The sequence below is a fragment of the Phyllostomus hastatus genome, unplaced genomic scaffold, assembly GCF_019186645.2.
Source record: "Phyllostomus hastatus isolate PE091 unplaced genomic scaffold, TTU_PhHast_1.1 phas_contig_64, whole genome shotgun sequence".
NCBI lineage: Eukaryota > Metazoa > Chordata > Mammalia > Chiroptera > Phyllostomidae > Phyllostomus > Phyllostomus hastatus.
The window spans coordinates 3,362,570-3,387,978 of record NW_025333928.1 but is presented as its reverse complement, the minus strand read 5'-3'; the positions used below and the strand labels follow the sequence as shown (position 1 = coordinate 3,387,978).

General features: G+C 42.0%; 2 protein-coding genes and 1 non-coding gene across 9 annotated transcripts in view; all 3 read right to left on the bottom strand.

Moving 5' to 3' along the window:
• Positions 1-4,493, bottom strand: part of POLR3E (RNA polymerase III subunit E) — a 39,656-nt gene extending 35,163 nt beyond the window's left edge. The window contains exon 1 of one of the 2 annotated variants that reach the window (XM_045849144.1): positions 4,351-4,493. The gene's annotated coding sequence lies outside the window, so the exon portion shown is untranslated. The remainder of the gene's footprint in view (positions 1-4,350) is intronic. The other variant, XM_045849146.1, reaches the window with a different exon arrangement.
• A 173-nt stretch (positions 4,494-4,666) lies between these two features.
• Positions 4,667-4,748, bottom strand: TRNAL-AAG. The gene has a single exon. It is a non-coding gene; the product is annotated as a tRNA-Leu (tRNA).
• A 12,964-nt stretch (positions 4,749-17,712) lies between these two features.
• The window catches only part of EEF2K (eukaryotic elongation factor 2 kinase), a 73,435-nt gene continuing 65,738 nt past the window's right edge, over positions 17,713-25,409 (bottom strand). For 5 of the 6 annotated variants that reach the window (XM_045848985.1, XM_045848984.1, XM_045848980.1 and 2 more), the window contains 2 exons: positions 24,791-24,969; positions 17,713-20,981 (listed from right to left, as the gene is read on the bottom strand). In XM_045848985.1, the coding sequence (XP_045704941.1) occupies positions 20,872-20,981; positions 24,791-24,969 (289 nt within the window). In that variant the 3' untranslated portion in view covers positions 17,713-20,871. The remainder of the gene's footprint in view (positions 20,982-24,790; positions 24,970-25,409) is intronic. The other variant, XM_045848981.1, reaches the window with a different exon arrangement.

Sequence of the window (25,409 nt, the reverse complement as noted above, 5' to 3'; positions counted from 1 at the left end):
TATCAGTTCTACCTACCTTCAAAGTGTGTCTGGGACCTGGCCACTCCCACTGCTGCCTCACCACTCCAGCCTGCTCATCTCCAGTCTGTTATAGCCATAGCCTCATGCTCTCCCTACTTCCACCCTTGTCCCAAACAATCTTTGCTCAAACCCTCAGCCAGTGATGCTTTTGAAAACCAAGTCAGATCATGTCACTCCTCCATCTTCAAAGGCCTCCCATCTCACTCAGAATAAAAGCTAGTCTTTATCATCCCAAGTGGCCAGAAACAAACTTCCTCCCTGCCTTTACTTCTCAGGCCTCATTGCCCACAGGTCTCCTTCTTCTATCTCCTCCTGCTGTGCTTCTGAGGCTTGGTAACTCTCTACCACCTGATAACAGCATGGCTTCCTACTTCATTCTTCTTGTTTTTGCTCAAATGTTACCTCATCACTAAGACCTTCCCTGTTCACCCAATTCAAAACTGCACCCTGCCCCTTCCCTGCTCTGGTTTTCTCCACAGCATATATCACTACTGTGACAGTTTATAGCTCTGTATTTATTAGCTGTCCCCACACCCCACTGTCACTAAGCTGTAAGGCTCCAGGAAGGCAGAGATTTTGGTCTATTCTGTGTCTTGCTGTACCCCCAGTGCCTAGCACAGAGCAGACACTCAACATGTATTTGTTGTCTGAATAAATGAATCACAGGAATGTTATTTAATAAGGAGCACCCAAGAATCTGGGTAGAGGACAATCAGGGTGGGAGATAAAAAGCCAGACAAGAGGGAAGCAGGCCACTGCAACAAGTTAGGTGATAGAAGTCTGGGTGAAAACCAGGAGTCCCAAATCGACAGCTGTAGGTACTTTCTAAGTCCCAGACAGGGGGCAATGGATGGGAGGGCCAAGGACCCCACCGGTTTGCACTGGGTGCCAAATGTCACAGATGTCAAGTACCTACCTTCACTTCAGCTGGCTCTGTAGACAACTGAAAGACTGGGGGCTTGCAGGTGTGGCCTGGGAGTTAACCAAGATGCAATCATTCCCAATAACAGGCTTTCTCAACCATTGTTGGGCTCTGTTGGCCTTGCCCCAGTTACAGAGGAGAACCTCCCTCCAGGTCCCTCCAGGTAGGACATCTGATTGGGTAAAAGCAGGAGTTTTTACCTTCCTTCACCCTTCCATCATCCTATCCAACACAATGGCTTTCAAAGTTTTCAGCCTAAGATCTATAGTAAGAAATCTATTTCATATAAATGACCCAGAACATATATATAATCACGTAACAAATTAAAGAAGGTTTAACAACCATAATTGTCCCTATTCCATGTGAGGCTCTCTACCCTTGCTCATTAAAATTAAAAATGCTGATTAATATCCCAAGTTGATTTCACATCTCACTAATATATCTTGACCTGCAATTTTAAAAGTACTGCTTCATCATGTGTTCCTATTGCCTCCAATCTTCCTTACCTCCAATCTTTTTCCCAGAAAAAGCCAGAGTAGTACTTGTAAAAAAAAAAAAAGTAAATCACATCATCCCTCCCCCTGCCAAAAACCCTTCAACTGTCACACAAAACAAAATCCAAGCTCCCTCCATGGCCCCAAGGCCCTGCATGATTTTAACCTGCCTTTCCCTCATTATCCACTTGGCCAGGCAGTCACCAGGAGGAGAAAGGTTCCCTGACCACCGCATCTTACAGCATCCCCACCCCAAACCCCTTCCCAGTCACTACCACCCCTCCCTGTTCTATATCATTTGTGGTTCTTCTTACAACCTGGAACTACCTAGTGTATTTGCTTATGTGTTGTCTATCTTTTGCAGTAGAATATAAACTCTATCAGGGCCTCTGTGCTTCAACCAGAAAGTGGAGAGAATTATAATACATGTATTTCATCAAGTTGTTAAAGGATTATTCTGTGTCTCTTTTTTTAAATTCACACTGTTCTCCCAATACGTGGAACAGTGCCCAGCATGAAGTAGACATATTGTATTTTTGCCATGTATAATGCACACCTACATTTTTGGCCCAAACTTTCAGGAAAAAAAATCTTTCATTTTAATTTCTTAATTCAATTTTGATTTATTTATATTTAGATATTAGGTTTTTTATCATAAAGTTATCTTAGCATTTACTTTTGAACATACTAGGGTACAAGAAGTCTTATGTAACAATAATTACAAAACACAAGAACAGATACAAGGTATTTCAGGCACTAACCATGTATAATGCACACCCTTATTTTTCCCTCAAAAATTTGGGCAAAAAAAGTGGTCATTACACAGCAAAATATGGTAATATAATACAAAGAATAACTGAGCAATTGAGTACATGAAAGGAGGGAGTCACAAAACCTGAACCCAGAAAACCTAACTCAGCCCCCACCAAAGGGCTGGACTCATGGTTTGGGCCTCATGGTCTCTTGAGAACAGACAAGGGCTGTGACCCAGGCAGGAGCAGGCTTCTAGCCACCAGAAGCCAAGCTGTGCCACAACAACAGTGTCCACCTGGGCCTCAACAGGGTGTCCTGTGGCCATAGGGTACTATGGCAGTGGCTCCATGGCCTTGGGCACAGGAAACTTCCCCCAACAGTGACTAGCTCAACAAATGGAAAGGGGGCAAGGATATCAGGTGGAGCTAAAAGGAGGTCCAGAGCAGAGGAGGTACCTGAGGTCCACAGCTGGGTCCATTTATGCTGTACCCAGGAATCCAACCTGTCAACCAATCAGAAAAGCAGAAGCAACTTCAAAAGTTCTCCAGCTACTAGAGGGAGTGGGAGAAGTCTGGGTTAACAAAAGACAATACACTAAAAGGGGAGAGGGCCCCAGGGCCCAGGGCCAACAGTCTCAAGGCAAGGTTTCTAGTTGGCTCTATGCCCCTAAAACAGGTATCTCCCTTCTCTGAGTCTCCTATTTCCAACTTTGTTAAAGGCAGAGTTGGCCTAGGAGACAAGAACTAATTAGCCCTAAATGAAAGTCAGTCCCTTCTCTATGGAGTTCACATAAAATCTCATTTAATTGTCGCAATAACCCTATAAATCAAGATTTATCATTCCACTCCTGGCCAGCTAGCTCACTTGGTTAGAGTGATGGTTGGGTCATTTGCCAAGGTTGCAGGTTCAATCCCCAGTCAGGGCACATACAAGAATCAACAATGAATGCATAAGTGGAACAACAAATCGATGTTTCTCTTTCTCTCTCTCTTTCTTCCTCTCTCTAAAAATCAATTAACCTTTTTTTAAAGTTTTTAAATTTATCATCCTCAAATAAGAAATGAGGAAACTGGGGCTCAGAGAGTAAGTAACTTGCCAAGGTCACAGCTCTGGAGAACGGCAGAGCCAGTACAGAAACCTGGGTCTAGCTGATGTCAAATGCCCTTATTCTCTTTCAAACCTACTGCACTGCACTCCTGCTTAAGAACAGCCAGCATGGTACAGTGGGCAAAAGCCTGGACTCCAGAGCAGAACTGCACATGTTCAAACCTCGCGTTTGCTGCTGAACACCGTGCCGCACCTGGAACAGCCACATCTTGGTAACCCCCACTAATTTTCATCTCTGAAACGCTGATAACAAATACAGGCCTCCAGAGGACCACAATAAGGACTTTAGTCTTACTGTAATAAATGTAACCCATGTAAAATCTGTTACTACTTGGCAATCTGTTTTCTTCCGTCGTTAAAAGGGTCTGAGACGTAGCAAAGTGTCACAAGCAGCACGCTGGGGCTCCTCTCGCCGGTCTTACTCTATTCCGCTTCCACCACACCCCCAGGAGGCAGGATAGGTGTATGAACCCATTTCACAGATGAAGAACTGGAGCCACTGCTGCGACTTCGGAGCAGGCAGAAGAGAAGGACCGTCCATATTTAACTTGTAGCCTAAGTGCTCAGCGGGCTCCCTATGAACGCCGAGCGGTGTCCGGAGAAAGAGAACACAGAATCCGAGCCGGGCGGGGCTGATGTGAACCTGCTCAAGGACTGCGGTCTGGTACCCTCCCCCTGCCATCGGGGCGAGCCGCGGCCCAGAGCCTCCGATGTGGGTGGTCAGGCCCCCACACAGCCACAGCCTAGGGCTGCGACGGCGGGACACCGGCTACCTCCGGACTGGTGCTCCCGTTGGAGGTCCGGGCCAGACAGGGCATGGGAGCTGGACCCTGAGTCACCGCTAGCGGCCGCGTCCTCCCAGACTCCCAGGCCGAACTCAGAGTGCGGCTGGGTCTCCTGGGGCAGGTTGACCGTACTCTAGCCCGAAACCCGGGTGGCCCCAAGCCCAAGAGCTCAGCGCGGGCCTCTCGGCCTACTCGGCGACCCAACCCCAACCCATCTCGCCAGTCCACGGAGGCTCGTGCACAGGGGGCTTGACACATGGGCACTCACCTCTGCGCGGCGGCCGCGCTCGGGCGGCGGCAACGGCCCAGGTTCCCGCAGTGTGCAGAAGTGGCGGCCGCCGACTTCTCCGTTCAGGCAGCAGCCATGTTGCTGGTGGAGAAACTCTGGCGGACACGTGGGGGGAGCGGGATTGGGCCTCACGCTTCCTTTTACCCAGAATGCCTTGTACCCACGAGCTTGGACCCACCCCCTTTACCGTCTCTTCCGCGTGGGCCTGTCCAATACCTATGGCGGTAGAGGGCGCTGATGTATCCGGAAAAATGGCGAAAAAGCGTGGAGCAAAGGCAGCAAAAGTGTTTGCTTGTGGCAGCGGTGGGATTCGAACCCACGCCCCCGAAGAGACTGGAGCCTTAATCCAGCGCCTTAGACCGCTCGGCCACGCTACCGCAGTGTTTTTGAGTCTTTACAAAGAGCTACTTAGCAACTTTAGAAGGAATTGCAATGTAATTTCACTACAGTTTAATATGTATTTTTATTTATTGAATTTTGATGCAAATAGAATATGCCAAGTAATTAAGAGAAAATATTTGCTCGGATTTTTAAGCCCAGACTTGTTCCAAACGAGTTTTAGAGCGAAAAGCAGTTTAAGAATCTGTATTCTGAGTAGGGTGTTTAACCTGGAGACTTTAGGTTAACCCACACAACTCGGGTAAGAATCTCAGGGAGAAATGATGGATTCTGTCAGTAATCGCCCCCCCTCCCGCAAACTCCAGGAGTTCGAAAGGGTCTGGGCACAAATAATCCGTGAATTATTGCAAAATATTAAAACCTTGGACCCCGATCCTAACTAAGCCCCTCCACAAAGGTAACCATTATTATCAGCATAGTATATGTCCTTCTCTATCTTTTGCTATGAATTTATATGAATATATTCATATGGATATATGTGTCTGTAGAAAATAGATGTTCTGTTTTTACTGAGTATGGTTTTTTACATAAACATTTTCATACTATTATGTAATTGGCTGTATTCACCCTACTATTTAAAAATAATCACTCCTATTATTTAAAAATGTCTGTCCATGTTGATGTATATAGATATTTAAAATACAGAAAAAGTACAAAGAAAAATAATCATCCATATTCTCACCACCAATTCTTTTCCTATGTGTACACTTTTCATTTAAAGTTACACAAGTAATGATATGAATGTTATCCTCCTAAAAATCCATTAAAATATTAGACCATTACAAATAGAAAGCCCCCTTCTCAAACATCCTCCCCTAGTTATAACTATTATCATAAATTTGGTGTGTATCCTTCCAACCCATTTCTTATACTTCCATGTATATATGTATAATGTATAGTATGGTCTTTTATATGTTTTTCATTTACATCAACAGTCCTACATTGCACCAATATCATTCTACAGCTTGTTTTTCTACTCAAACCTTACATTTTTGAGGTCTATTATGACACATACAGATTTAACCTACTACATGCTATGAAAATGGACATTTAAGTTGTTTATATTAAATGGTTACATGCAAAAAAATTTTTTAAAAGAACAAGAAGGTGTTGTATTGAAGTTTCTGGTTAATCTCCAGTTGGCATACACCCTAACATTTGGGCACTCCACATTTCTCCTTCTCTTCAGTTCTTTCTTAAACTGTCTTATTTCTCCATTTACTTTCACCGTAAGTGTTGATATGCAAAGATTTCAATGTATTCGGAGACTTTGTTGCTTTTAAAGGAATTTTTTTAAATACAGAAGTAGCTATCTATTGGGGATACAGGACAGGCATTGTGGGGGGGCAGGGTTTAAGGCTGAATGAGGAATTAGTCCTTGAGATCAATGGAAGCATTCATCTAGTCATGGTGCTCTAGTACCGGGAAGAACTGTACATGTTGGTGAATTGTATTAGCGTGGTTGGTGATGCTGGATGTGAAAGAATTCACAAAGAGAACAAAGTGTAGAGAATAAAGTCTTTATTTGCTCTCCAAGAAAGGAGAGGGACGTAGTATGGAGAGTTACACCAGCATTGAGGGGTGGGGGCTTTGAGTTTTTATTGGATTATAACTGGATTAGAAAAGGGTGGGAAGGATTGTTGTTGTGAGGCCCCTAGGCTGTTGGGACATTATAACACATTCTTTTCTTTTTCCTTTAATTTAATCATTCTCTTGTCTTATAAAATATCTCTACCAAGATAAGGATCAGAAGAGTTGTTATCTTGTGCAGGGCAAGGTGGGGGCATATTGCTTGAGAGGGGACCTGAGAGAGCTTTCTGGGGTGTTACAAATGTTCAAAAATTCATCAAGCTGTATGCTTAAGATTGTGCAATTTATTCTATGTAGGTGAGACTGTAATAAGAAATATATTTTTTTAAAATGTCCCTATCAAATGTGAATCTTTGAATTCCTTCCAGGAGGGTTTACATTGCAACAAGATTGTAATCAAATTTTGCAACAAAAACATCTAAAAATTTTCTTCCGTGTCCTTTACCTTTCTAAAAGGAATACTCTCTCTGGGTGGAAATCTTATTTTTGCCTTCCCAGAAGCTTTTCCCCCATTTTCTATTAACAATACTGATTTTCACTTTCAGGAAACATTCCTCCCTCCCTGTGGTCCTAGAGAAACTGTCAATTAAAGCACTAAGGGGCAGGCACACGATCCAAATATGGCCAGTCAGAGGCTTTGTCCTGGTCTGAATCTGGACACCCGAGGATTTAGCCCAATAGCAGAGCCATGAAGAGAACTTCCAGGCTGTTTGTGATCTTCCACTTCCTACATAGATCTCTACACTTGCCCTGGCACCTCCTTTTCTAAGGCCTAATTCTTTCACTTTTACCTTCCATTCTGTAAACTACTTCCTTCCCCCAAAATGGCTTATTTGATAAAATTAACCAGCCTTGATTTCTGTTACCTGCAACCAAGAAACCCACATGATCACCTAGGCCACCCCCAAAGGAAATTTGTTCTTGCAGAGGAGACACACTTTAGTTGTGTGCAGAGCACACACCCTTAGCAGGGTTACCAGCATTCTTTATTCCTGGAACAAATGCTTAATTCAAAGACATGAACTAGGACATTCCTGGGTAAACTGGGTGATTTTATCATCTTATTACACCTTGTCCACTCAAAGTTCCATCTAAGTTGTCAGATGTAAATGAGACCTGCTGAGTCCAGTTAAGCAACAGGCTCCGTGACTGGTGGCACCCTCCATCAATTTCTTTAAATCTTAGCGCTGCAAACAAACTCCTGGTGTCTTCAGAAGGTGGTTGCAGGTCATGGGAATAATGCATCCATTGGCATTATGTTGGAACTATGATGATATGTGGTATTCAAAACTGCAACTTTCCTCTTTGATTAATGAAAAAACATTCCTGTCAAATGCTTTCCATATGGGACCCCTTTAAGCTTCATTTGTAAAATGGTCACAATAATAACAAGGTTTGTTGCAGGGTTAGAAATAATTGTATATGCCTAGGCCAATGTTTGACATACAATATATCATTGTTTCTTTTTTTAATATATTTTATTGATTATGCTATTACAGTTGTCCCATTTTCCACCCTTCACTCCCCTCCCCACTGCACACCCTCTCCCACCCATATCCCCCCCTTTAGTCATGTCCATGTGTCATATTTATAAGTTCTTTAGCTTCTACATTTCCCATACTATTCTTACCCTCCCCCTATCTATTTTCAACCTACAATCTATGCTACTTATTCTCTGTACCTTTCCCCCCTCTCTCCTCCTCCCACTCTCACCTGTTGCTAACCCTCCATGTGATCTCCATTTCTGTGGTTCTGTTCCTGTTCTAGTTGTTTGCTTAGTTTCTTTTGGTTTTGCTTTAGGTGTGGTTGTTAATAATTGTGAGTTTGCTGTCATTTTACTATACATGTTTTTTCTTTATCTTCTTTTCTTAGATAAATCCCTTTAACATTTCATAAAATAAGGGCTTAGTGATGATGAACTCCTTTAACTTGACCTTATCTGAGAAGCACTTTATCTACCCTTCCATTCTAAATGAGAGCTTTGCTGGATAGAGCAATCTGGGATGTAGGTCCTTGTCTTTCATGACTTGGAATACTTCTTTCCAGCCCCTTCTTGCCTACAAGGTCTCTTTTGAGAAATCAGCTGACAGTCTGATGGGAACTCCTTTGTAGGTTACTATCCCCTTACCTCTTGCTGCTTGTAGGATTCTCTCCTTCACTTTTACCTTGGCTAATGTAATTATGATGTGCCTTGGTGTGTTTCTCCTTGGGTCCAACTTCTTTGGGGCTCTCTGAGCTTCCTGGATTTCTTGGAAGTCTATTTCCTTTGCCAGAATGGGGAAGTTCTCCTTTATTATTTGTTCAAATATGTGCTCAATCTGTTGCTTTTCCTTTTCCCCTTCTGGTACCCCTATAATTCGGATGTTGGAACGTTTAAAGATGTCCTGGAGGTTCCTAAGCTTCTTGTTTTTTTGAATTCTTCATTCTTTCCTGCTTGGTTGTTTCTTGCTTCTTTCTGGTCCACTCTATTGTTTTGAGTCCCAGTTTCCTTCTTTTCACTATTGGTTTTCTGTGCATCTTCCTTCATCTCTTTTATGGTAACCTGCATTTTTTCATCTAATTTGGGCCCAAAATCAACCAATTCTGTGAGCTTCCTGACCACCAGTGTTTTGAACTGTGCATCTGATAGATTGGCTATCTCTTGGTCGCTCAAAAGGATGAGCCCTGGGGCATTGATCTGTTTGTCTGTTTGAGACATGTCTCTCTCTCTCTCTGTCTCTCTCTCTCTGTCTCTCTCTCTCTTTTGGTCTGGTCGCTCCTGTTATAGTGAGGGGTGGAGCCTTACGTGTTCACCTGGGCTGGGCACCCCAGTCACTAGATTGTGAAGTTGTATGTGGGGGTGGGGGGGAACAATGGCGGCAGTCCATTCTCCTGGGATCCCAGTCCCTTCTCTGGGATACTGGGTTGTGCGCTCTGCCCTGGTCCACAATGCCGCCTCACTGGGTCTGCCAGCCGCTGCTTGCATACTCAGGGTCCACCGCTGTGATCTTGCGTGTCTCGGAAGGCTTACGTGCTCCCGGTTGCCTTATGTGCCCAGTTCTTCCCGATCTCCACGCACCTGCTCCTCCTCTCAGCCTCTCCTACCGGTCTGGATGAACGGGTCTACTTCAACTTCTTGGCTGTCCGACTTCCATTCAGATAAATTCTCTATCAGTTCTGGGTGTTATTCTGCCTCTAAATTGTTGTTGTTCTAATCTTGGTTGTTCATGGAGGTATGGTGCATCCACCTATGCCTCCATCTTGCCGGAAGTCTCCTATATATCATTGTTTCTAAGACACATTTCCCCCCACATTTCAGTATCTCTAAAATTGACCTGTATCTTATGATCAATGGCATACAGTTTATTTTCAGTTTATTAACAAATGTTTATTTGCTATGTATACTGCACACCCACATTTTTGTGCACATTATACATGGGATTATTATACCTCCCCCCAAATTATGTTCATGGAGGGACTTCAAGCCAAGATGGAGAGGTAGGTAGGTACACCTGGCCTCCTCACACAACCAAAAGAATGACAACAACAAATTTAAAAACAAAAATAACCAGAACTGCCAGAAAATTAAACTGTATGGAAGTCTGACAACCAAGGAGTTAAAGAAGAAATATTCATCCAGACTGGTAGGAGGGGCAGAGATAGACAGCTGCGGTGGAGAGGACTGTGGCAAGGTGGCAGCTGGCAGACCAGGTGAGGTGGTCCCACATTTGTGTGCAGATAAACTGAGAGGAAGAACAGCAGAGTGAGACAGACCATGCAACCCTGGGTCCCAGCATGGGGGAATAAAGCCTCAAAACTTCTGAGTGAAAAAAGCTGTGGTGGTTTAGGCAGCAGAAGAAACTCCCAGCCTCACAGGAGAGTTTATTGGAGAGATCCACAGGGTTCTAGAAGGTGCACAAACCCACCCACCTGGGAACCAGCACCAGAAGGGCCCAATTTGCTTGTGGGTAGCAGAGAAAGTGATTGAAAGTCAAAGGGAAGATGAGCAAGCAGTAGTGTTCCCTCTCGACCACTCCCCCACATATAGCATCACAATGCAGTGACCTGGGTTGTACTGCCTTAGCAAATATCTAAGGCTCTGCCCCTCACTACATAAAAGGCACACACAGACAAAGAAATATGGCCCAAATGAAAGAACAGATCAAAGATCCAGAAAAAAATAGAACTAAGTGACAAAGAGATAGACAACCTATTAGATGCAGAGTTCAAAAAACCGATAATCAGGATGCTTACAGAAAAGGTTGAGTACAGTCACAAAATAGAGGAAAAAGTGAGGGTTATAAAAAGTGAAACAAAGGAAGATGTACAGGTAACCAATAGTGAACGGAAGGAAACAGGGACTCCAATCAATGGTTTGGAGCAGAAGGAAGAAATAAACATTCCACCAGAACAGAATGAAGAAACAAGAATTCAAAAAAAAAAAAAAAAGACAGGTTGAGGAACCTCTGGGACAACTTTAAACATTCCAACACCCAAATCATAGGGGTGCCAGAAGGAGAAGAGGAAGAGCAACAAGTGGAAAAGTTATTTGAACAAATAATAAAGGAGAACTTCCCCACTCTGGCAAAGGAAAATAGACTGCCAGGAAGTCCAAGAAGTCCAGGAAGCTCAGAGAGTCCCAAAAAGTTGGACCCAAGGAAGCACACACACCAAGGCACACCATAATTACATTACCCAAGATTAAAGATAAGGAGAAAATCTGAAAAGCAGCAAGAGAAAAGGAGAGAGTTACCTACAAAAAAGTTCCCATAAGACAATCTGCTGATTTCTCAAAAGAAACCTTGCAGGTTTCTTTTGGAGGGGCTGGAAAGAAGTATTCCAAGTCATGAAAGGCAAGGACCTACATCCAAGAGTACTCTATCCAGCAAAGCTTTCATTTAGAATGGAAGGGCAGCTAAAGTGCTTCCCAGATAAGGTCAAGTTAAAGGAGTTCATCATCACCAGGCCCTTATTATATGAAATGTTAAAGGGATTTATCTAAGAAAAAGAAGATGATAAAAAATATGAACAGTAAAATGACAACAAACTAACAACTATCAACAAACAAACCTAAAAATAAACAAAAATGAACTGCACAAACTAGAACAGGAAGATTCACAGAAATAGAGATCACATGGAGGGTTATCAGTGGGGAGGGGGAGAGGAGAAAAAGGGGGAAAAGGTACAGGAAATAAGAAGCATAAATGGAAGGTACAAAATAGACAGGGGGAGGTTAAGAATAGTATAGGAACAAAATAGACCTACCATTTGTATGAGAAATGGAGAAGTCAAAGAACTTATATGTATGACCCATGGACATGAACTAAGGTGGGTGAATGATGGTGGAAGGGGTGGTGCAGGGTCGGAGGGGAATCAAGGGGAGAAAAAAATGAGACAGCTGTAATAGCATAGTCAACACAATATATTTAAAAATGTTTTTTTTTTATTCTGGAGAGAGAGGAAAGGAGAGAAATAGAGAGAAACATAGATGTGAAAGAGAAACATTGATTGGACAACCTCCCATATGCACCCTAACTGGGGATCGAGCCCCCAACGTTTTAGTGTACAGGACAATGCTCCAACCAACAAAGCCACACTGGCCAAGGCTATTTTCAGTTTTTTAATTAATACATAAAATAAATGGTTCATCTTAAGCTCAGTTGTGGTCCTGACTAGTGTGGCTTGGTGGGTTGGGTGTCATCCAGAAAATTGAAAGGTCACTGGTTACATGAGAGGCAACCAACTGAAGTTTCTTTCTCATACCTCTCCCTCTTTCTCTCTCCCTTCTTCCCCTCTAAAAAATAATAAAAACATGTTTTATAAAAGTAGACAAAACTTGCCAGAAAAGGAAAAATAATTATAGTTGAGTATATAGCTAAGATCAAGCTTAGGGAATAGCATTTACTGATTATTGCTCAAATGAGATTGCAGTATAACTCTGTGAGTAGGGTTGGGGTAATGGGAATGTTTATGATGGTGGAGATGGAGTGGGTAGAGTTAAATTCTTATATTTCCTAATAGAAATCAATAGAGAATAAAATTGAAAGGAAAATAAAAAAGCAAAATAAGCAGATTGTTTAGACATATGAAGATAAATACCAAAAGAACCAGCTAACTGTTGGAAGTGGTTGCCTGGGGTGGAAGCAGTAGGCATACTGGTCATTTTGATAACAAGCTTTGTAGAATTGATACTAGACACATGTACAACTTTGATAAAATTATCAAATTAAGAATTTAAAATACTAAGAATTAAAAATACTGAATTTGCTAAGTTAAAAATTCATTAGTAATACATGTACTGAGCATTGTGTTTTATTGAATCTAAGACACAATTGAATTCTTAAAAGATTTTATTTATTTATTTATTTAGTCATTCATTCACTCATTTATTTATAGAGAGAGGAGGAGAGGGAGAGAAACATCAATTGGTTGCCTCTCACACAGCCTTAACCGGGGACCAGCTCACAACCCAGGCATGTGCCCTGTCCAGCTATCAAACTAGTGACCTTTTGCTTTGCAGGATGACACACAACTACCTGAACCACAGCAGTCAGGGCTTGTCTATTTTTAACAATTATCTTTTGAAAATACTTACCTAATTTCTAGGAATTCGTCCCTAATTCAATTTTCAAATTGGTGGACACAGTATATACATGAAATGTATATGGCTTCAGCTTCTTGGAAGACATTTCTCCTAAACCCTCCTGGCAGAGGCAGTAAACTCTAGGTTTAAGGCATCACCCTTCACCCTCATCTGGGCAACAGGCTAGGCCTCACTCTTCTGGATGATATGCATTTCTTGTTTGTCTACTCTCCCCATACTGGCCCTGTTTTGGCAGCAAATCCTCCAGTATCTTCTGGAGAAACAATACAGGAGAGATTACTTTTTTGAGACTTTACATGTCTAAAAAGGTCGTTATTCTACCCTTATTTGATTAATAGTTTGAACTTAAATTGTAGGTTAAAGAAAGCATTTTCCTCTGAATTTAGAAGGCAGCTTCCAACTTCCAGTGTTACTCTTGAGATGCCTGAAGTCATTCTGATTCTCCATCCTTTGCATTAAACTGGTTCTTTCCCTCAGGAAGCTTCTAGGACCTTTTTCTTGTTCTCGATGTTCTGAAATTTTGTGAGAAGAATCTTAGCATAGGTCTAATTTTATCCATTGGCTTGGTACTTGATGGGCCCTTTTGTTTTGGAAACACACATCTTTTAGTTCCGAGGAGGAGGGTTCTTGAATTTTTAAAAAAGATTCTCTCCCCTCTGGTTCTTTGTTCTTTCTCAAACTTATAAGTTAGATTCCTAGACTTTTTTTTAAAGCAACTTTTTTTTTGTTTTAATTAAGACTATTATACCCTTTTTCAACAGATACTACTTAATATTAATAGCTCTGATTCTTTGGAATTGATTTAGCTTATACTCATAATGGGGAAAACTAAAGTTGTGCATGAAGTCAGAAAGAAATATATGTACTATAAAAGAAAAACAAGCAGAACCCTGGCTGGTGTGGCTCCAGGGGTTGAGCCATGGACCTGTGAACTGGAAGGTTGCTGGTTTGATTCCCAGTTACGGTATATACCCACATTGTGGGCTAGGTCTCTGATTGGGGGTGTGCAAGAGGAAACCGATCAGTTTCTCTCTTTTTAAAAGGAGTTTATTATTTTTTTAGAGAGAGAGGGGAAGGGGTGAGAGGAAGAGAAACATCAATGTGTGGTTGCCTCTCATGTGCCCCCTGCTGGGGACCTGGCCTGCAACCCAGTCATGTGCCCTAACTGGGAATCGAACCATGACCCTTTGGTTCACAGGCCTGCACTCAATCCACTGAGGTACACCAGCCAGAGTTCAATAAATTCTTTTATTCATTCATTTTAGGAAAAAAAAAAAACCCAGACCCAACCAGTCTGAGTTCCTTCTGGTGACCTTAAATACTGATAAGTATGTCAAGGTAGAAAGACAAATACCCAATCTTTTTGGAACCCTCATTATATTACAGTGAAAATGTTTACTCACTGCTAAATGATTTGCATAGTGGTAGGACTGTTACATTTATTTACATTTTAATCAACATACGGTAAATATAATTTAGAAAAAAATGATATCTATGTCTACATGCAAGTCCAATTCAGAGCATGCACCTAGATTGCAGGTTTGATTCTGGTGGTGACTGATCAGTGTATGTCTTACGTAGAAGTTTCTCTCTAAAATCAATAAAAACCATATCGTCAGTTGAGGATTCTAAAAAAAGGCCATATGAAAATTTTTACTATGAAACTAACAGCTTAGAATTCTGGTCCCAAATTTTAGAAGGCCAAGGAAAGGTCATTAAAAGGCTACACATAAATCATCTTGGGCTGTGGGCTAATTTCTCCACAAAGTAAAGAGAAAAACAATGAAAACTGCTCCACTGTGCAGCCAAGGTTTCCTATTCCTCCGACTCTGAGAATTTTCTCTATTTTTCATATTTTTTTTTCCTGGGAGATTTCCTCAACTATTTTCCAGCCTTCGTATCATTACTCATTTTTGTGGGTACCTTTCATTTGCAAGAGCACTTTTGCTCTGTGAGTCCATGGGTGCCCTATTCTACCTAAGGAATTAATAACCTTGATCTTTACAGCTCTGTTCTTCCTGAGTGGAATCCTCCAAGACATTTTCTTCTGTTGCTTTATATGAAATGTTTTTCTTACACATGGACATTTGGCTGGCTGTTTTTTCAAGTTTAAGAATTGGGCTCTCCTAAGAATGGGGAGTTTCTGTAGGCATGAGTAGGACTTGGTGGCTGAGAAATCTGTGAGGTGCTCTGACCAGCCTGGTTCATTAACAGGAAGCATCTTTCAGTCTTTTATCTTAAGCTGGTAAGATTCCCTAGAGATTTCTTCAATCGTTGGTCTTCTGTCAGGGAGGTCAAAGTCAGGTTACCAGTGGCTGGGAGCACGGGGGAAAAAATTTGGGGGGAACCTCTAAATCCCAAATGGAAACTTCCACTTAACCCTTCGAAAGTTACAAAGTACAGTAGCTTCTAATGTGCGTGATGTCCTAGCTTCTTGAGGCTGATGGAGAGGCAGCAGGCTGGCTGGCTCTACAGGGGGCAGGTCTAGTAATTTGATGCTTTAATAGTCTTTTTACCTTTTTTTAAAAAAAAAGAATTTATTTTTAGAGAGAGGGGAAGAGAGAGAGAAAAAGGGAGGGAAACATTGATGTGAGAAACATTGATTGTTTGCCCCTTGTAGGTACCCCCACCAGGGACCAAACCTGCAACTCAGGCACATGCCCTGCCCTGGAATTGAACCAAATACCTTTTGCTTTGCCAAATGATGCCCAACCAACTGAGCTGTTAGGCCGGATAGTAAACCAAGGCAGGAAGGGGGAGGGAGACATGTCTCATGCATTAACTGAGCAGTCCTCAGTCTAGTCCAATGAGATGGCCAGGCGTTCTGAACATCACAAGCAAAAATAGAGCAGCAGGAGGGGAGTCCATGAGACCCTGTGCTGGGAAAGGGAGCCTCTGTAGCAATTTTACTAAGACAGAAAACCTTTACTAGCTGAGAAAGAAAACACTCGTAACTGTATATTGACCCCAAGGTCTAGAAGGGGGAGAAGGAGGGGTAACTAGAAGCTAGCTAAAGTATATACATAACTCCTAAAGCCCAAATAGTTGGGCACTCAGATTAGCTGTGCCCACTTGTAGCCTTTCTGCTCAAGGTATTTCATAAATAAACTTGCTATTTCATTTCCACTATACGTGTTGCCTCTTGCTTAAATTCTCTTGAGAGCAAGGCAAGAACCAAGAAGGGGAGCCCCTGACTTGGGTCTCAGTAACATGAGCCACACCAGTTAGGGCAGATGCTTTAATAGTCTTTTGACTGACCCTAGAGTTTTAGCTCCATTTCATTTCTCCTTCTGGAATGAAGACAGTTTCTCTTGCCAATGCCTCAGGTTTCTGGGGGTTCTTCAGTGATGAAAACTGTATGATTTGTCAGATTTCCTTGCTGCTGACCTCGGATTCAGTCTTCTTGAAGACATTTCTAATTCAATTATAGTTCATCTGCTTTTAGCATCCAAAACTTTGTTGCTGTTGATGCCTCTTTGTCTTCATCCTCTTGGACTTAATGGCATTAACACAATCTCTTGTCATGTAATTATGTGTCTTCAACCTACCCTCACAGCTACACTAATGTTCAAATTTCTTAAAATTAAAAAATCATCTGCTTGAAATCAAATGATGATACCTATAGCCAAGCTTTTCTTAAGCTTTGGATGACAAAACATCTTTAATATGCATACTGTTCTTTGAAGTTGATGACAACTCTGTAATGGTAAAGATTATTCTTTCTGTTTTATAGCTGAGAAAAATCAAGAAAAAAGAGAGGCTCACATACTTTATCTATAGCAGAGGGAGAGCATAGGGCCAAATCTAGAAGGGTTTTTTTATTTTTAAAGATTGTAGTTATTTATTTTTAGAAAGTGGGGAAGGGAGAAAGAGAGAAACATCACGTGCGAGAGGTACATCTATTGGTTGTCTCTCACACGCCCCCAACCCGGGACCTAGCCCACAACCCAGGCATGTGCCCTAACAGGGAATCGAACCGGCACACTTTCAGTTCGCAGGCTGGCACTCAATTCACAGAGCTACACCAGCCAAGCAGCTTTTTTTTTTTTTTTTTTTTTTTTAATCCTCACCCACAGGCACCTTTTTCGTTGCTTTTAGAGAGAAGAAGGAAGAGCGAGACACATCGGTGCAAGGGAGAAGCATCCATAGGCTGTTTCACACAGGCACTGGGACTAGGGATCCAACCTGCAACCTAGGTAAATGCCCTGATGGGAACTAGAACATGCAACCTTCTGGTTACAGGATGACACTCCAACCAACTGAGCCACATTGGCCAGGGCAATCTAGAAGGCTTTTTTAAAAATTCAGAACTGATTAGTAATGTTAAAAATCAGAAGACCCTGCACTGAAAAAATCCAATTTTCGCCCTGGCTGGTGTAGCTCAGTGGATTGAGTGCGGGCTGCAAACCAGGCATCGCAGGTCCGATTCCCAGTCAGGGCACATGCCTAGGCTGCAGGCCATGGCCCCCAGCAACCACACATTGATGTCTCTCTCTCTCTCTCCTTCTCTCTCTCTCTCTCTCTCTCCCCCCCTTCCATCTCTAAAAAATAAATAAATAAAGTCTTTAAAAAAAAAGAAATGAAAAAAATCCAATTTTCAACAGCTCTTGAAAAACCAGAAAATGGGGCAATACTGGTCCCACATTCTCCATGGCAACCATGATTTGGAGCTGAATCACAGTTGTCCCTTTCATATGGGACCCTCCAGTTCAGCTCTGCCTCCAGCCAGCTCCTCCATTTGTTTGCTACCAGGAGACATTTGAATTTGAGACTGGAAGGAAAGAAACCATTTTATTTGAAACATGAAATGAAATTTGATACATATACAAAAATAAATCTATACCAAAAGCCACTTCTCTGGGGCCCATCCAGTGCCCACCTTCTCTAATGGTTATGCCAGAAACTAGAAACATGAATAATAGGCACAAATCCACACAGATAATATGCATATTTTTGTCTCCTTTCCCCTATACAAGCTGCATATACTTGTGTAAACATTTGTTAATTGGTAAAACATGTTGAGTACTGCAAACAAAAGTGTAGAGGTGGGGGAGGGGAAAGAAGTTAATAAAATAGCAAAAGTGTAGTTTATCTGGCTGGATCATGAAGGTGGCATTTCATGGTAAATTCCCACAGAGCCTCAGAGGGAGGGGGAGGGAAGAGGAATATGCCAATGCACCAAAGTTCAGGACTTTTTTCCTTTTCACATTAGCCTCCCCCCAGCCCCCACTTACAGCAAAACTGAAAGGGACATTACAGTCCAGTTTAACTTTAAACTTTATTCCCAGGATCCTCTAAATAACAGCAGTTCTCAAATCTCAACTCTAGCTTAGTGGCTAACCAGCACTATCCCTGTAAAAGATTCTACCTTTCTGAACCTCAATTTCTCTATCTGTGATTGAAGGTACCAGATGAAATCTCTAATTCTTCTTGTCTAATCTCCCAGACTTTCACGTACTTCTTGCACTTGAAGAATTGAAGACAGTCTTTGATATTTTCCCAGTTGGGTCTGGACTGTCCTGGTTATTTTGTATGTATGGAGGAGCAGGTAGGACTGCATACTCAGCATTTGTGGAGAAAGAAGATGCTCTGACAAACTTTAGAAGGCACAAAACCAGGTTCTGAAGGTGGAGTAAGTCCTTTTGTTGGCTCAGAAGGATCTCAACATCCTACAGATTATTTTATTCTCAATGGTCCTTAAAGAAGCATTTGCTTAACTCTACATCCAGCTCATTACAACCTCCTGGAGGAGAGGGCACCAGCTGGTGGCATTAAGGCCACATGGGTGTGTGGAAATTCGGGGGTGGTAGTTCAAGCCAATTCAGACCATGAGTCATTGACTGGCTGGAGGAACCAAAGCTACAAAGAAGAGGTGCCATGACTAAGAGTGGCTTTCCATTTGTTCACACATTTATTGAATGCCTACTCTGTGCCACTGCATGGTATGTCTGAGCTCTAGAGGCCAGAAAATTGAGATAGCTCATACCCACAGCTTAATACAAACACTCTCAGTCAAGGATTAGAGCAGGGGTTGGAAAACTGCAGCCCAGGCAGGCCATCTGCTTTTGTAGTAAAGATTTATTGGAACATCAGCCATGCCCACTCGTTTAGGTGTTGTTCATGGCTGCTTCTGCTTTACCATGGCAAAGCTGAGCCACTGCAGAGACCATATAGCCCACAGAGCCTGAACTACTTACTTTCTGGCTCTTTACAAAAAAGTTTGCCAATCCCTATGTTAAAGAAAAGCACTTATTCATAACTAAGAAATAAGATAGATAGTCAGGGAACAAATGATGTACCTAATAAAGTCCCAGAGAGAGACAGCAGGCTGGCTGAATTAATGACAACAAAAAAGCATAGATTATTTGAGGCTTGATTACTTTGAAAAGTCACAATAATTTGCTTGTAGCTTACATTTAACATACATAATTTAACTGTATGCACTGGTTTAAAACAAAAACTACCTGATTTATCACAAATAGAAAGAATGATCACTTCCAACTTCTAGAGGAAACTGGCTGTGAAGAGTCCACATACAAATAAGGGATACTGTCATTTATAGATACTCTGAAGGACTTCTCAAGGGTGATTTTTTTTTTTTAGCTCTGCCTGATATTTTTCCCTTTAGGGCATATTTTGGACTTTGGAACCTAATGCTTGCACAGGTTCATAGCTCCACAGCAAGGACCTCTTTCAATGAACAAATAAGAATGGTTTGTATGTCACACTCTGATTTTACACAAAGAAAGAGAAGCTACTTAATCACTTGGGGTTGATCAAAGCAGTCCGTTTTGCTATATTTGAAATACCAACTGAATCACACTGGTATTAATTGAATTTCTTTTAAAGAAAAAGCTCATTATGTGCAATTAACCATAGCCTGGCCTAGTGGAAACTACTAGAATTAATGAATGTTTAGAGTTAGTTCTTGCCCTCTCATTCTCAAACATGGTAAATGCATCCCAATGGGCTGCTGCTGAAAGCATCCTGCTGTGAATTACAAGGAAATCAGCCTGGCTTCAAGCAGAAAATGCCAAGGACGAGGGTGGAACATCAGACACTAAGAAAACATGAAGAAGTCTTATACAAGGGGTACTTGAGTCATGTTGTGGATGTTGTTATTGAGATTTCTACTTGGAGGAGAGGCTTTACCATGCTAAACCACTGTCCTTTCATGTAAAACTCTTGAGGCACACCCACTTCCACACTAGCTGGCAGAGGAGTCAGAGGTAGTAAACATGTATACAAACACCAAACCTGTTTTGTAAAGCCGTTTGTGGAAAGCATGTTTAAAAGTGGAATTTGCTGGTATTCTAGGAAGTCAGTTGCTTTTCAGGAAGAAAATTAAACTAAAAGATGAGAAAACAGTCAGTGTGCATCCCTCCTCCATGGCAGAAGCAGCCAGGGTGTTGTACCATCTCATATTCATGGAACGATGCCATGTATGCTTTCAAATGCTGAGAAGGGAGGCTTTGCACTAAGTCATGACAATACACAACCCCATGGAGAGCTTATATGCAGCAATACATTCCCCATCCAACTCAGGAAACACGGGTTCTGTGGGCCTAGTTCAGCCTGAAAGCATCAGTGAGCAAAGCCTCAATGTATTCCAAGGCAGAAAACCACTTTCTTACATTTCATGAGAAAAATACAAAAGAACCTCAAAACGATATACTGGTTCATTAGGCTGCTTTTTCAATTCCTGACCCTGCAAAATCCTGTCCCAGGGGACAGCTATAGTGTCTTTGCTGATTGCAAAGACATTTTCAAAAGTCAAAAAATGACATAAAAAAGTCGATTTAGAACACACTAAAAATACTTGCCCATTTCCCCAAAACAACCCCTAACTCTTCTGTAACTCAGTAGATCTTTTTCTCTTATCCTTTTGCTTGGGACTGGCCCACAGAGACAGGAATTTTCCTGACATGTCACTCCTCCATCTGGGCCCATGCCTCCTCCGCCTTCTCGTAGTACTGGTTGGCCAGCCGGCCCTTCATGGCTTCCATCGCTGCCTCTGCAGCCTGGGTGTACAAGTCACCTGAAAGATAACAAAGTGGGGCACAAACAGCTTAACCACCTGGTGTTTTAGCCAGCCCGGTGTCCCCCACCCTCTCTGGAAACAGCATCCAACCTACTCCTAATGCCCTCTCCCTCCACATGACCTGGGTAGGCTCTGGATGGACAAGTAATTAAAGTCTGGCCAATCAAAGTGCCCTCCCCATTCTCCACCAGACAGACTTAGGCATACCCATCAGAGTAAGCCATTTCAATGAGCATCTGTGACTGGCTTAGGGGTGGGTGGATGATTCCATTGGAGCCAATTATAATGAGGCCAAGGACTTTGCAGGATTATTTGGGGAATGTGTGAAAGATTATAAACAGCCACATGTCAGTTCAGGATAGGTCTGGCCATCAGATGAATTTGTGCCACATGAACACATGGTTTTCAGAGCTTTTGGAATTACAGAATTATGTTATTTGCTTAATTTTTTAATATAACCTTAAGAAAAACTTTTAAACTTAGCCTGATCCCATACATACCAGTGAAATAAGGAGTTCAGTATGCTTATTATGTAACAGAAGAAAAATATCTCATGTGTGCATCAGCTGTTGAATGGATAAATAGAATGTGGTATATCTATACAATGGAATATTATTTGACTAAAAAGGAATGCTACAACATGGATGAATCTTGAAAGTATGCTCCATGAAAGAAGCCAGACACAAAAGGCTACATGATTCCATCTAATGAAATGTCCAGAACAGGTATATACACAAAGACAAAAAAAGTAGGTTAGTGGTTTCCAGAAGAGGGGTGAAATAAGAAGTCATTGCTAAAAAGGACTGGTTTTCTTTCTGGTGTGGTAAAATATTCTGCAATGAGATAATGGTGATGGTTAGGCAACATTGTGAAGATCCTGCACACCACTGAACTTGTACATTTTAAAATGGTGAATTTTAGGTTATGAAAATGTAAGCTCAAGCCCTGGCTGGTGTGGCTCAGTGGACTGAGCGCTGGCCTGCAAACCAAAGAGTCACTGGTTCAATTCCCAGACAGGGCACATGCCTGAGTTGTGGGCCAGATCCCCAGTTGGTGGAGCCTGAGAAGCAACCACACATTGATGTTTCTCTCGCTTTCTTTCTCCCTCCCTTTCTCTAAAAAAAAAAAAATTTAAATATTTAAAAATATGTAAGCTCATTTTTTTCCACTGGAGAATATTTTATCATTTTTAAAATATATTTTATTGATTATGCTATTACAATTGCCCCAATTTCCCCCCCTTTCCCTCCCTTCATCCAGTACTCCCCATTCCCTCCAGCAATCCTCCACTTAGTTCATGTCCGTGGGTCACGAATAGACTGCACTTTGCCATGTGTAATACACACCCATGTTTTTGGCCCAAACTTTCAGGGAAAAAACTTCATTTAATTTTTTAATTCAATTAGTTTGTATTTATATTTAGATACTTGTTTTTTTCATATAAAGAAATTTTAGCATTTATTTTTAACATACAGATATTGTTATTGCTTTCTAGACTTATACTTTTAATACATAAGCATAAGTAAAAGAGTTAAAACCATTAATATAGTGTGGAATTAGCACTACCTATGCATAATGCACATCCTCATTTTTCACTCAAATATTTGAGCAAAAAAAGTGAGCACTACTCAAGGCAAAATACAGGAAGTTCTTTAGATACTCCATTTCCTACACTGTTCTTAACATCTCCTGTCTATTCTGTACCTACCAATTTGTACTTAAACCCTGCATCTTTTCCCCTATTCTTCCTCTTCTGCCTCCCGACTAATAACCCTCCAAATGATCTCCATATCTATGATTCAGTTCCTGTTCTGCTTGTTTGCTTACTTTGTTTTTTTTAGATTCAGTTGTTGATAGTTGTGAATTTATTATAATATTAATGATCATTGTTTTGATCTTCTTTTTCTTAAATAAGTCCCTTCAACTTTTCATGTATTAATGGCTTGGTGATGATGAACTTTAGCTTTACCTTGTCTGGGGAACACTTTATCTGCCCTTCCATTCTAAATGACAGCTTTGTTGTATAGAGTAATCTAGGTTGTAGGCCCTTGCTTTTCATCACTTTGAATACTTCCTGCCAATCCCTTCAAGCTGGTAAGGATTCTTTTGAAAAATCTGCTGATAGTCTTATGGGAACTCCTTTTCTTTTGCTGCTGCTTTTAAGATCCTCTCTTTATCTTTAACCTTTGACATTTTAATTATGATGTGCCTTGGGGTGGTCCTCTTTGGGTCCATCTTGTTTGGGACTCTTGGTGCTTCCTGGACTTATATGTCTATTTCCTTCACCAAATTAGGAAAGTTTTCTTTCATTATTTTTCAAATAAGTTTTTAATTTCTTGCTCTTCTTCTTCTCCTTCTGGCACCCCTATGATGCAAATGTTGGAATACTTGAAATTGTCCCCGAGGCTGCTCACACTATCCTGATGTTTTTGGATTCTTTTTTCTTCTTGCTTTTCTGATTGAATATTTTTTCTTCCTTATGTTCTAAATCATTGATTTGATTCTTGGCCTAATACATTCCACTGTTTGTTCCCTGTAATTTTTTCTTTATTTCACTTAGTTTAAGCTTCATTTCAGCCTGGGTCTTTTTTATGCTGTTGAAGTACCCAATGAGTTCCTTGAGCATCCTAATAACCAGTGTTTTGAACTCTGCATGTGTTAGATTACTTATCTCCATTTTATTTCATTCTTTTTCTGGAGTTTTGATCATTTGGGCCATATTTCTTTGTCTCTTCATTTTGGCAGCCTCTCTGTGGTTTTTTTTCTGTGTATTAGATAGAGCTTTCACTCCCTGTCTTAGTAGTGTGGCCTATTGTAGAACAGTGCAATGGTAAGTTGGATGGGGGAATCTTAGGTAATTGCCTGGGCAGGGAAACCTGTGTCAATCAGATTGATAGAGTCGCCAATGTGGTATCCCCACTCTGTGGCTCTGTGTGAGGGAGTGCTCAGAATGGGGACAATGCCACTGGTTGGCCTCTGGAATTTTGTACAGGAGGAAGTTGTCCCCCAGAACTTGCCCTGATACCAAGCTCAATTTCTCCCTGTATGCCACTGGTGCCCTTCCAGCTGCTGCCCCTGTGCTGGATGGGGCCCAAAGAAAGTGAGTCTGCATAAGTTCTAAGCCCATTGAAGGCCCTTTAAGAGGACATCCTTGAGAATCCCGCAGTTTCTTCTGCTGTCCCAACACTCACTGGTTTTTACAGGCAGAAGTTATGGAGACTTATCTTCATGGCACTGGAACCCTGGGCTGGGTGGTTTGGTGTGGGGTTGGTATCCCTCACTCTCGAGGTACCCCTCCTGATTTTTATCCACCACATGTATGTTTGGGACCGCCTGTCCTGCATCGCCGCATCTGTCTGTGTCTCTGCCCTTCCTACCGGTCTGGATGAATGTGACTTCTTTAATTCCTCAGTTGTCAGACTTCCAAGCAGCTCAATTTTCTGATGATTCTGTGAAATAGTTGTTTTGTAGTCTAGTTGTGATTTTTGCTGAGGTTGTGAGAGGAGGAAAGCCTTGTTTAGCTATACCTCCATCTTGACTGGAAGTCCTTTTCAAGTTTTTTTATTAAAAAAAAAACACCCAAAACCCAAGCCCCTAATATATAACCATTAAAATAAAAATGTTCATCTGCGCACTAGCTCCATGAAGCCCCCTACTAAGCCAGCACCATATGGGTATCCTGCCTGGCAAAATAGATGGTCCATATGAATCTTTCCCCCTTTTGTCATAATTCCCAGTGGGATAGGAATTATGTTCCTCCCTGTCCAACCTTATTCCACAGCAGGGGCAGGTCTGCTGGGCCCTACCTGATCTCTGTGGGTCCTTCTCCAGCCCAAAGCCGCCCTCAGACAGCATCGCAGCTTCCCTGGCCAGCAGCACGTACCGGGGCTCATCTTGCATCCCATCATACTCACCGCCCTCATCACAGTCTGTTGTGTCCAGGGCGGTGTTATACCAGTGCAAAGCCTCTGGCCAGTCTTGGGACCTTAGCAAGAGATAAAGAGGAAAGAGGGAGGCTACCATGACAACTGGGCAGGAGAGAGAAGACCCACCATCAGGAGGAGCAAGTCAGCAATCCCAGGGGACCACTACCTATGAAACACGACCCACAGCACCCAATGCCACCACAGCTAGGGGTCATTGTTTACACTGTATATTTTTACATTCACTGAGATAGCAGTCTTTAGCTTTACCTAATAAAATTGGTATAACAATTTTCCAATGATGGAAACAGAGCATTGTGAGGAAGAGAGGCATTTTCCCAGTTTGAACAAGATAGCACCCTGTAGGCCAGTATTAGCAGTAGCTGGTATCTCGGTCAATCCATCCTCTGACTTGGATAAGAGACGAGGTGGCAGGGGTAGCCGGGGTGGGGAGGGGTGGGCAGCAGTGGCGGGCTGTGCCAAGGCTTCCAGAATCAGCTGA